Source organism: Protomyctophum bolini (assembly GCF_963924005.1).
Source record: "Protomyctophum bolini genome assembly, chromosome: 10".
Lineage (NCBI taxonomy): Eukaryota > Metazoa > Chordata > Actinopteri > Myctophiformes > Myctophidae > Protomyctophum > Protomyctophum bolini.
Window position 1 is genome coordinate 16,833,372 of NC_137871.1, and position 13,161 is coordinate 16,846,532.

Consider the following 13,161-nt stretch of genomic DNA (forward strand, 5'->3'; position numbering starts at 1 on the left):
CCGCTCGGGGCACTGTGGGTGCTGGCGGCGTGTTTCCTCCTCCGCGTCATCAGTGCCCATACCCGAAGGCGGGGTTGGCGAAATGGCCTTTCTGTGTGGAGTTTGCATGTTCTCCCCCTCACAAAAACATGCAGTAATCCTGGTCTCTAAACTGCCTCCCCCTGGCCAGCCGGGGCGCCTGATGGAGGGGAAAGGAACTGGTTGGAATAACGTGTTCCTTCCACGCGCTACATCCAACCAGGGAAACTCCCCCTGTCAGGTGTAAAGGAGCAACTTGGACACTCAGGCATGAAGGGAGCACGAGTTAAGTCCGTTGCTCTCCCCAGGTTGGCGGAGGTAGAGCCCAGGATCACAGTAGATGATTGGCACAGGGGTGAAAAATGGGTTACAAAATCGTGGGATAAAAAATATATAAAAAAGAAAAAAAGAAACAGAATAAGACATCAAGGAGAGTATATTTCCATGCCATATCACCTAATGTAGGCTACTCTTGGTCTCTCTGAATCTCTCATTCCCTCTTTCTCTGGGTCACCTGATGACCAGGATGGAGCATACATGTCTATTGCCAACTTCAACCTGGAATTTCTCAAATATCCTGCTGGAATGTACTCACATGGACTTGAATAGTGGCAACAACACAAACTGGGTCAAGTGTGTGTGTGTGTGTGTGTGTGTGTGTGTGTGTGTGTGTGTGTGTGTGTGTGTGTGTGTGTGTGTGTGTGTGTGCGTGTGTGCGTGCGTGCAAGTTGTAAAGTGGGTAGTTTATGTGGGCCTGAGGTATCTAATTGCGTTTGTGTGTGCATGTGAATACTTGACAATGTCGAGCATAGTAAACAAGCCTGTAGCGGGAGTGTGATTTCCAAAAAGCAATAATAGGCGATGAGCTCCTTAACTGTCACAATGACTTGTGTCCCTCCACATGTGTAAACATATAGCTCATGGCTGGATTTAAATTCCCCTTGTGACATGCAAATACAGCTAGACTCTGCTCTACAGAAAACCTTTTTAATAGTAGTAGTATAAAAACACAGTGTAGTATATTGCACAGTGAGGTACTACTGTATTTGTTTGTTGAACACTGTTGTAATTCAGCTGCAATTCGAAACTGGCCCGTAAAATCTGAATCCCCCACCCACCCCTTTTCACCCTCACTTTCTTTTCCGTGTGTGTGTGTGTGTGTGTGTGTGTGTGAGAGAGAGAGAGAGATTGTGTGTGTGTGTGTGTGTGTGAGAGAGAGAGAGAGAGAGAGAGAGAGAGAGAGAGAGAGAGAGAGAGAGAGAGAGAGAGAGAGAGAGAGAGAGAGAGAGAGAGAGAGGTGCAAATGAATCATGCGCTAGAGTAGGCTAAATGGATGACCTTCCCGTCTCTCTCTCACACACACACACACACACACACACACACACACACACACTGGACTAGCTCTGTTCTGTTTTAGTCACCCCAGTGTGAGACATTCCCCACAGAACCAGAAAAGTGTCTTGCCTCGTACTCACTTTACCTCAAATTAAGTGCCGTATTTTGGAAACTAAACCTGGGGACCACCATTTTCAACATTCAACACTATGTCATTAATATACCTTTTAGCTGTTGTGTGGAAATAATAATAAAGTCCCCCCATTCTGTCTTTCCTAGAACTGGAGGTCTGAAAAAAATCATTAACATTGTGAATCACATCTTGATGATATCATCAAGATGTGATTCACAATGTTAATGTGATTTACAATTGATTGACTGATTGATTGATTTATTAACAGTTTGCAGAATTACAGTAGGCCTACATTTCAAGTACAACTCTATACAAAAAAACTGTTAACACCCTGAGTACACAGGACAGAGTTCTCCGCCCTATAAATTAACGCCCAGCGCTGAAAACCGATTGCATTGCTCCACAGGCTGGGAGCGTCTGTTGCGCAACACAGTACACTCAATGTTATTTTCCAGTGGGACGTCATCGAAAATGTCCCCCCCCCATTTTAGCCGACGAGATCGAAAATCTTAAAACGTTATTAACTCTTGATCTAAATCATTCCGTCCAATTCTAAAGATTGTGTGTTAGATGGCCCACCGCGGTCCTGTCGCTAGTCGCGTTAGAATGAATCATACCTCCCGTTGTTGTCGATCGCCTCGAGAGTGTTTTGGCTAAATCTATAGCTACTTCAGCCACATCCGGGATAACATCCGGTCCGTTGCTAAATGTGCTCCACTGCTATAAATCGCTGGGCGCTATGATGTAATGGATTAAATAACCCTGGGCGTTCGGGGTTAACTGTGAGTGGACACCATAAAGCATTACACTTGTTTACAATAGGACCCACCATGATTCAATTCACTGGAGGTCTGAAATAAATCATTAACATGGTGAATTCACAATGTTAATGTTTTTTTTCAGACCTCCAGTTCTAGGAAACACAGAAGGGGGGGGACATTTTATTATTTCCACACAACAGCTCAAAGGTATATTAATGACATAGTGTTGAATGTTGAAAATAAGTGGTATTTCCCCTTGAATTGCTTTTTAGGAAACTTCTTGTAATTGTAAACACACAAACACAATACCAAGTTACACTGTAGTATAAGTTATGTTAAAGTTAAACCATCTGCATGAAAGACATTAAAACTGGGTGGGCCACTTCGATAAGTGTCACTGGGCTGCGAAAGTAGGCAGGCCTCTGCACACTAGCCTGGTTAATAAACCAGACCGAATCAGCCGTTGGCAATTATTTTTTATTAACTAGCCTGGTTAATAAACCAGACCGAATCAGCCGTTGGCAATTTTTTTTTATTAACCAGGCTATCTGCACACATCACCCAATCATAGCGTTGCCATAGAGTGAGACATGCATGCATGCACGCACGCACGCAAGCGCGCGCGTGCTCACACACACACACACACACACACACACACACACACACACACACACACACACACACACACACACACACACCAGCCAGCCATGACTGAACATGACGCATGCAGGGATTTACCCCCAATCCAAACCTCGATGCTCAGTGCCAAGCAAGGATCAAGGCAGCATTTTGGGCACTCTAACCACAAGGCCACTGAGCTGGCTAAACCAATACATCAGCCAAAAAGGTAAAATGCATTTTAGTTCGATACAATCAGGAGAAAGAGGATTCAGGATTCAAGTGATGAATAATAAAAACAGCAGATAAAACTGCAACTGGAACACTATACAATTTAAGCTATAATGACCTTTGTGAGGTTCTATCTCCTCTATCTATGCAAAAGAGCTGGAGAGATGGGGAGAGCCTGAACAATAGACCTTTAACTTAAAACAATATATACACACACACACACACACACACACACACACACACACAGAGAGAGAGAGAGAGACTTCAAGACGCGCAGCCAGTCGCGCACATCCCAAGGCGGGGTAGAAGGCAGCTCTTGGAGTGTTGGCTTTTTTGTCTCCTCTTTTCTAGCCATTTAGCCAACCTCGGACCTCCCATTCTCTTATTTTCGCAACAACGGTCGATATGCCTTTCGGAGCTAGCCTTGATCTGACGGGGATCTAACTTCAACACAACATTTCCGGATATAAAAACATACTCGGAGACTCGGAGTGGACTGGAAGGACCAATTTGCGCCCGCGGTTAGCGGTAGTTAGTGGTAGCCTACAGTGCGTTTTCACTGACAAAGCATGCCGAACAGGGAATGTCTGTTTACGGGCAGTCGCTTTTAAACTTCAGTTGAGCAACAATAACCTGCGGATACAACAAGGTGACACCATCAATTGCTGCGTGCTGATCATTTTTTATCTCAAATTGGACGACAGGGCAAAATGCAAGTCTAGACTCTTGCTATAAGTTTTAATTTGGAATCAAATAATGGATTTGGTCATGTCTGTTAAATGATATTGGCCTGTTAAGAACGGGGGGAGACATATGGACCTTTGGCACAGCGACTCATCAGCCCACCGTCTCTCCACAGTAGCCTAGGCTATAGTGCGTCTTCGCCGGGGCTAAAGAAGTGACACGGAGCTATCTGGAAATGGGGGAATGACAAACGGGTTTGCGTCTTTTACAGATGATATCACCTGCGGAATCTTCCCGCAGCAATATCCTACCAAAGTAAGTTCTCAATATACATCCACTCTTAAAAAATCACCTAAAATAGGCTAGGCTACTTAATTGTGCGTCATTGTGTCTCCAAATTATTTTACGTTTACAGACAGACCATTCACTGCATTCTCTTGCGTCGATCAAATAAATGTGTCCATAACATTTCAATGTGTTCTCCTCCTGTCAGTCGCAGGTTGCAGTCAGTGAGCCTGCAGAGGGAGTGCCATGCTGAGACAGTTTCTCCTGAATTCCACCGACGCACCAGACTTCAACCTCGTGGTCATGGCCCAGACTTCCACTCACAACCCCGCCTCCTTGAACACCTCCCACGATGGCTCGGTGAGTGTGGCAGCCCTTCTCAGACCCACCGCGGGGAGAGGAGGAGGACTACGGGAGGGCGAGTTCAACAAGCCTGACTTGGCCACCTATATTGTCATGTGCCTGGTTCTCTTTCTGCTGGTGCTGCTCATCGTGTTCTTCATCAACTGCCAGCTCCGGAGCTCTTTCTTCGCGTCCATGCCCTACGACAGGTCACTGAGAGAGGCCCGGACCTCCTACAAGTAGGCCGATAACATTGGCGCCGGGAGCCCGGGACTTTGGAACTACGCTTTATAACTTTGTGGCCGGGCATTCCAGCCATAATGTGGAGTGGACTGCTGGCGCAGATGGAGTTGTTGCCTTGACGGATTTTCTCGACCCATTGTACTGACAAGTATGTAGCCTATAGCTATTAGTCCTTGGGCCAATTTCCCAGATTTTACATATCGGTACTACCTGGGGCAGAACATTCTAGTCTAACTTAATATCTTGAAAATTACTCTTTCTGTAGCCAAAGGTCTGCACTATATGGCCAGTGCATAGGGAGGAGTTTCATTCAGAACGGGTTATTCTGGTTGCCATTTTTCTGCCTACCAGTAGGCTATAGTAGTAGGCTGCAGTGCTAGGCTATATTTTCCAGCCTCACTGTGGAGACATATACCATTGTATAAAATAAATAAACACTAGTGGTTTGGGTGTCAGATGACAAAATAAAACATATGAACAAAATGAACAAATAAGGTGTAGCCTATAGACCTATGTTTTGAGGGTCAAGGATCTCAGTGAAACTATTCTTAAAGTGACAACTCTGTGGCATGCTGGTGTGCAAATCAGTGCTACCATTACAATATAATCACAAGTACTGTAACAATACAATATTGCATATAACTTTACAAATAAGTTATCTAGACAGATGGTTTTATACTTCTTTCTTTTTTCTGGAAAATGTTTATCCCATGATTTTGAAACCAGTTTTTTCACCCAGTGTCAATTATCTTATGTAATCCTGGGCTCTGTGTCCCTCTGCCAAACCATATATAGTATTGGTTTTCAACCCTTTTCATATCAGGGTCCATTATTTATTTGGCATTAATTTTGAGCCACCGACCACCGTTTGATTAGATTTAGCCTCCCAGACCCAGAACTTGTTTTGTTGTCAGATTGGATTTTGTCCACAATTCCATGCTATATTGATGTTGGTAGTGGTACATAACAGTTGTTGATCAAAATAACAATTATTATTATATAATTATTATAATTATTAACAATAATTATTATTCTTATTAATAAGGGTGAATTTGGTCAACTCTCCATCATTTAGCCGGAGAGCACCTGGAACCCCCTGAAGGACCACTGGTGGTCCCCGGACGACTGTTTGAAAACCACTGCTTTATAGCATATAGCATAACATCACACACAAAGAACATCCTCAGTATGAACAATAGTATACAGCAGTACACACCTGCACTATGCAGTACAAAATTCACAGTCACACAATCCATTACAGTATTCTTCCCTGTACAGTCACATTAATCAGTCATTGTGTTCATAGAACTTGTCAGAGTCTTTTTCGTCTTCTTGTCCATGCTCTCCAGTGACAAGGAGATCAACCAGTGAGGTTGGTAGGACTGGACCGCAGGACCACACTGGATTCAAAACCACTTTGGTTTCCAACCATCCCTGCCCTTCATCATAGGGTTTTGGTTTTTCCACAATAGCTTCATCAGCTCGCTTGTATAAGGCAACAGGGTGGTTCTCTTTAGAGCAGAGTAGCATGAAGAAGGCATTCCAGTTCAACTTTAGATTTAGAAGTGAGTTTGTCATCTGCCCACCCCACTTTATACTGAAGACTCACAATTTAAATAGCTCTATATTCTGAGCCTTGCCAAGCCATGTGGCCCATAGGGCAGGAGCCTATCTCCTGTTGCTGTAGTGTGAGGCAGGTTGATGTACAGTACCAGTACACTCCCTGACATGACTAGTATGTCACACTGTCACAGGGACCCTAATCCAACCCTTTGGAGATCGAAACCCCTGACCTTTCAGTCTCGGGACAGACCCTAACTTCAAGGCCACTGAGCTGCTGATATCCAGGGCCACTTACGGGTGTGCAACTCTGAGAGTGTACAAAATGGAACCAAATGGACCCATAAGGGTTATGGGGGTCCTTGAAATTAAAACATTTTAGAACCACTGTGCTACACTATACAGAACAGATCCTTAATTTTTATAGTTGGAGCAATTAATCTGTCTGCTGTATGGACAGAGTCGCTAGTCTTCAGTGGACGTCACCCGTGCCAAGCGGAAAAGGGCAAATGACTCTCTCTAGGTCATCCTCAGACGAGCCCTCCACATTCGCTTCCAGTCATCCCGGTTCTCCATACATCTGGCCAGCTCGTTGGTGCTTTGCGCTCCTGCGTCTTTCTTGAGTACATCCACATATGTTAATGTGGGATGTCCTCTTGATCGGTGCCCGTGTTGGTTCTCACAGCACTACTTTGCTGGCTGTCAGTTCTCGATGTCTTTGGCAGTGTCCTGCTAGTCTCATTCTCCTGGCTGCAATTCACCCTTGGTATTCCCTCATACATGGTCTTGTTGGTATATGTACACTCCTGTTGATGTTAAGTACTGCACGCAACATTCTGGTGTAGCACCTGTCTAGAGACTTCTGCAGGGTTGGCTTCAGGGTCCAGCATTCACTGCTATATAGAAGAACAGACTCTACCATTGCATAGAAGGAGCTGAGTTTGATTTGACGGGGTGGTTGGAGTTCAATACCATAGATATAAAAAAATATAGACGCCTCATTGGTCGCTGCAGTTCATTGGAGCGACCTGTCTCCAATGGGAGGAGGAAGTCACTAAAGGTTTACTAAAAAGCCAGGTCATTAAAGTTGACCTGGCTTGCCTGCATGCATGATACCGCATGATAGCTGTGTCCCATTCAGCTTTGACCAAATAGGCCACACTCACTTAATCAAAATAATTAATTGGACATAGGTTATGTTTAATTTATTTTAAAAAAAGGAGCAGTACAATGTCCAAAAAGAGTGTTATATGAATTTTAATGTGCTGTGTTCTTTTATGGGATCAATGGAAATCCGCCTATAGAGGAAAATAATAAAATGGCTACAAAATATAAAAAGCTACTCCTATGGAAAGTCTATCATATTTGAATTTACTTATATTGACCTTATAAACTATTTAGTATAGGTAAGATTTGCCGTCTCAAGTGGTATCGATATCTGGTCCGGCCCAAGGACTATATGGACACTAGAGCTTCGAATAGGCTACTTAAAAACAACCCTCCCTCCTGTGATTCAGTCCCTTTCTTGCTTGCAAACCTGCCATCTGAGCTGAGCTGGACCATCTTCAACCTGCTTCTTAACTCGACAGGAAAGGCAAGATCAGACCTGTTCCTATACCTGTGGTGGAAAGTGCACTATTGGCACGATACACAATATGCTTTATGTATGTTAGCTTGATGTATATAAAATGTTTTATATTGTAAACGTAAATGTCTTGTATTGTGCAATGAATGATGCAGCAAACACCTGCTGTTTTCACTCTCATGTCCATTGTAAATCAATTAAACGATACAATAGCCTACTTCTTTACATAAATATTTTCTAATACATTTTCATTTGGAAATTATTATTTGATTATGATAACAGCTATTATGATCATATAGCCTATCAACTCGAGGAATCATAGAAGCCCATGTTGTTACAGACATCTACTATAGGCTACCTACTAGGCCTTTACTCCTATACAACGGAGTGTGGTAATTTAAAATAGAAAGTACGAGGATGTGTGCGCTATAAACTACCTTTTAAATGCCATTGGGTTTGCTGGTGGTGAGGTACAGTTGTCCCAAATCTTGTTGTTCCCAAACATATCTCACATTCCATCACGGTCATATCTCTCTGTAATCCTCTTGTGTGCGTGCGTGCGTGCGGGTGTGTGTGTGTGTGTGTGTGTGTGAAAGAGAGAGAGAGAGAGAGAGCGTGTGTGAGAGTGTGAGTGTGACTGAGGATATCTCCAATTATCTCAGACACAAATAAATCTCGAGATTTTATAGGGCAGACTTCCATTGTAGCATGAATGCAACGTGCAATTTTAGCCTTTGTGATAGGCTGCTAGAATATTTTCAACGTGTGATGTAACTATAGACTGCTCTACATTAGGCCTACTTTCAACGTGGTATCGGAATACGTCTCTAAAGTCTTGCTGTAAATTAGGTCAAGTCAAGTGTCAGGACTGTGTCAGAGGGTAACTAACAGGTCATCTCGCCCATTTGCCAACTGTCAGAGAACTTGACTTTAGACCATAGAGTGTAGCTTTAGACTCAGAAATGCTCGCAGACGCACACGGTCACAAATTAAATCCGCTTTGACCTGTCGTACCACAGCAAGATGGTATTCAACCACTTGGTGTCGCCCTAAACCTGATTATGCAGGTGATTATGCAAGGAGATTATGAACTGATATATACAATGGTGAAGTCATACAAATGAAATGATCAAACAAATGACCTTTTGAATGGAAAGAGTTGAACAGTTTGTTAATGTTTATTTTTTGTTAGGGCTGCTTCGGTGAAATATGGAGTCTGACTGTAGAATAAATGGTTTAAAGGTGCGAATAATACGTGGATAATGATCACCAAGTGTCAGATAAGCCCAACACACACCGGCTCCGTCCGACGCGGCGCGACGACGCCTGGAAAATAGAACTGGTTCTATCGGCGCGTCATAGGTTCATTGAAAATAACGGAGGCGGCTGTTTTGACGCGCGGCGTTCGCAGACGGTATGGACTATGGGAGGCCCTTTAGTTTCAGAAAAAAATGTGCTACATCGGAGAAAGGCATCATTGAATGATGCATGAATTCTAAAACTCTGTAGTCCTTCAAACTCCTAAAGCCCCCTCTTTCTTATCTTTAATTTCATAATTCAATTTATAAATCAAGACTGACAAACGTTTAGTATTATAATTTATGATTGATTGATATTGGTCATCCTGGGGAGTGGGGACTTGTTTTTCCATTGTGGTCATAGTCTTACTGAATATGGCTACCTGATACATTATCTTTTAATCATACTTTTGTTGACACAGAGCAGCGTATGGTGGGTGGGGAGGGAGGGGACATGGGAAACTGATATATGGGTTCAGTCCAAAATAATGGCAGTGACATTTAATTAATCTAGTGCCCAGTGCTAGACTAGATTATATCAGGAACAAGCACACACACGCACACACACACACACACACACACACACACACACACACACACACACACACACACACACACACACACACACACACTGACTAGACTCCGGCTCCAGTCCTCAAATAAAATTAGCATGAGATATTGAGATTGTTGTCAAATCCCCAGGTGTAGTTCTAGAGCGCATGACCTCTCCACGTTACACAGAAATTGGTAGCTTGTGGATGTTTGCGTCTCCAGCCTCACTGTTGCTTTTTTGTGCCGAAATGGCAAAACTGCGACCTCTAGAGTCACACAAGTCGATAGGCAACCAACTTCCTTGTAACCCTCACCGCTCGAGCCGAGCCAACCTGTCAGAACAGGAAGACACTTTGGTGGACGTTGCGCTGGCTGGTGACTGACAACCTTCTCAGGGGAAAAAAAGTTAAGACAACTTGCTCTTGCAGTCATGGAAACTAATTTGGGATGTACATTTGTGGAATTTCACTGGTGACAGCCGGAACACGCAGTCCCTGTCGCGTCGAAACAACTTGTGGAAGTTGGGGAGGAGCAGGGTGCTTTTTCTTAACACGGATATTTAGCAATACAAAAGCGAGCTATGCTAACTCAGGCTAACATTAGCTGGTTACTACCACACTGAACATGGACTTATAATTTACGGGACTTTGGTATGGTCCCGCTTGCGTAATTATGCGTCGGTAATGTCCGAACTCTAAAAGTTTCAACTGCTGGTATTCCTACTTTTACTGCCACTGTGTTTGTGGCTGTTCTTTGAATTTCCCTCCATTACTAAACACAGGCAGGCAGTTTACGGAGGGATACTGTACGCTTGCAGTAGTTGGCTCCGTACCAAATCATTAGCCACTTTGTGCTAATTGTGGCTAGTTAGCCCAGGCACTTATACACGGGGCCAAGACAACTATAACTACAGTATTCTCCAGTGGAAACAACTTGCGGGCAAAGTTTTTTTTCCCCGGTTTGAGAACAGGCACCTTTATTTTAACTACCAGTTTGTGGAAGCGCAGTGAGTGAATCCCATGCAGTAATGGAGCAATACCCTGGAAATTCAGCCTCGGCTTCTGTTCCCAAGAAGGACAAGAAATCAAAGAAGAACTACGAGGATGGAGATGGGAAAAAGAAATTTGTGAGTATATCTCTGGTGTAGTCTTTTGCTGTTGTGTTGCATTTAGTTCCGCCCTGGTACAGTACAGCATCCATCCATTCTATCATGAACTTCAGAGACTGATGTGATGGTTAGTTCTGTTTCCTTCCTCCCCACGTTTCGAGTGAACTTGTCACAGAACAAAAAGTCAAGCAGCCACATCCCACTTCTAAAGGCAATCTCAAACATCTTGCCAGTGAACCTCGAAAACGTACCATTGCCCCTACAATGTGTACTGTACACACACACACACACACACACACACACACACACACACACACACACACACACACACACACGTTCGTGTTTTGTGAACATTATGAGGAGGAAGTGGCTGATTCAAGTGTAGTGGTGCAACATTGACAAGTTGCAACACTACGTATCGCATTCCCCGACAGTTAACTTGTCAGTTAACTGACAAGTTAAAAAGTTGTTTGATTAGTACCGTAAATACAAGCACAGCATACCATTGACATGGACTGACCCATTCCCAAAATGTACAGTGTTGTGCTGTTTTAGGCCATGCAGGAAATATGACTGACTGGATAACTGTTCTTTTAGTTTAGACAAAATGAGTAACCAACATTAATGTTACACCCTAAAGGCGTGGCATTGGCCCATGAGACTATCTAAAATTCAGTTAGTTCTGATGTCATCATGTGTCAACATGTGTGATTCACTGTAGTCTCTCTCCACTGTGTTGTCTGTCTCTCTGCCAATGGGACAAGTAACCACGAGGAGTGATCCGTGTCATCACTGATCAGGCATGGCAAACATTCCAAACAAGATTGCGTAATTTAACCCCTTGTCCGGGTCTAGCAACAGTAGAAAACCGATATGTATGTGGAGACAAACGGTGTAACTATAGAGGGGCCTGAGACACACCTGGCCACTGAGCGCAATAAAGACACACACACACACACACACACACACACACACACACACACACACACACACACACACACACACACACACACACACACACACACGGTGATGCTCAGTTACAGTCTGACATATGTTCCAAGGCCACTCTGTGTTCTGGTATGTTTGCACCTTGCTGGCAGGGAAGAACTTCAAGAACAATCACATGGCAATTTGGACAGGCGTTTCAAGTATTTTGCCATCAGGGGATTGTATTGAGTTTTTGCATTAGGTTCAAGGTTATAGTTCAAGTTGAGCACCTGTTTGCCTCGCAGCAGAGGGAGGAAACAGTATTTTGTCTTTGGTAAAGGCATAGCAAAGAGATTGGAGGAAATTGCACTGTTCAAGCTCAACCAGCTCAACTAGCTGCTTAACTAATAACTTTCCATTGCTCGTACCAAGTACTTTTGCCTCAGGAACAATTACGAGTGAAGCCTGTTTCATAAAAGCAACAGTAGTGTGAATAGGATCTATGCAAGGGCTAATATACGCCACGCTGGTAGTTGTAGATAATTAATAGTACCAACATGATGATTGATTAAATCTCTGAAGGGGGTTATTTCTAAACAACTACCGGCTTGGTGTATATTATCCTGTTTATTACACAGCTACTTAATTAATAAATTGAAGTGACAACACATTTCCTTGCCTATGGTAATGAAAGTACAGTATACTATGCACACAGTCACTGATGAAAACAAGGAAGTGTTTATCAAATAGAATAAATTTTCAGTTACTGCATTAATATGTATTTCTTGCTTCAAAATTAAATGTTTTCAAAAACATTCTTGAGAGCAATGTTTAGTTGTAAATGGCATGGTGTGTTTGTTTACATGATGGCTGTCATGTTGGATACAGCACCAAATCAAGCAGCACAGATTATGAGCAGCTGATGATTAGACAGCGGTTATTGAGCCGAATAGTCATTATCCATAAATCACACACTGCTGAATTGAATTCAGTGATTGACCAATCAGAAGCGAGCATTGATTAAAACAAGCCATGTAATAAGCCAGTTTAGTCCACATTGTGTGATGTTTTCCGACTGTCTGTGGTTCCTCAAGCAGCAACGCTTGAGGAATGCGCTTTCTTGGAGTGAGATCAATGATTGATATTTTATATAGGCCTGCAACAATTATGTTCATACATTTTCAGAAATGGTGGAAATAGCAGATCTACAAGCATTGTGAGCTTCAGTTCAATTCATTATCGGTAATTTCTTTGTATTTAACCCATTCTGACCTGAGATCAGATTCATACGAGGTTTCCACCGGACACACACTGGATCTGATTGACCCATTCTGACCTGAGATCAGATTCTAAAAATGTAAGTCGCTCTTCGAATTTTCAAAAATAGCAGATCTACAAGCTCGTATCGCGCCACTCGGTGGCGCGATATGAGCTTGTAGATCTGCTATTTTTCAATAGGTAAAGCATAACATGATGCTAAC

General features: G+C 43.2%; 2 protein-coding genes across 2 annotated transcripts in view; both read left to right on the forward strand.

Moving 5' to 3' along the window:
* The first annotated feature begins 3,546 nt into the window (after positions 1-3,546).
* On the forward strand, positions 3,547-4,838 carry smim32 (small integral membrane protein 32). The gene is made up of 2 exons (XM_080774061.1): positions 3,547-4,095; positions 4,274-4,838. The coding sequence occupies exon 2, from the start codon at positions 4,312-4,314 to the stop codon at positions 4,648-4,650; it is 339 nt and encodes a 112-aa protein (XP_080630187.1). The 5' UTR covers positions 3,547-4,095; positions 4,274-4,311; the 3' UTR covers positions 4,651-4,838.
* Positions 4,839-9,987: 5,149 nt separating this feature from the next.
* The window catches only part of diaph1 (diaphanous related formin 1), a gene marked incomplete at its 3' end in the record, with an annotated part of 67,133 nt that continues 63,959 nt past the window's right edge, over positions 9,988-13,161 (forward strand). Inside the window, exon 1 of the mRNA XM_080773363.1 lies at positions 9,988-10,771. Within this exon, the coding sequence (XP_080629489.1) occupies positions 10,673-10,771 (99 nt within the window). The 5' untranslated portion in view covers positions 9,988-10,672. The remainder of the gene's footprint in view (positions 10,772-13,161) is intronic.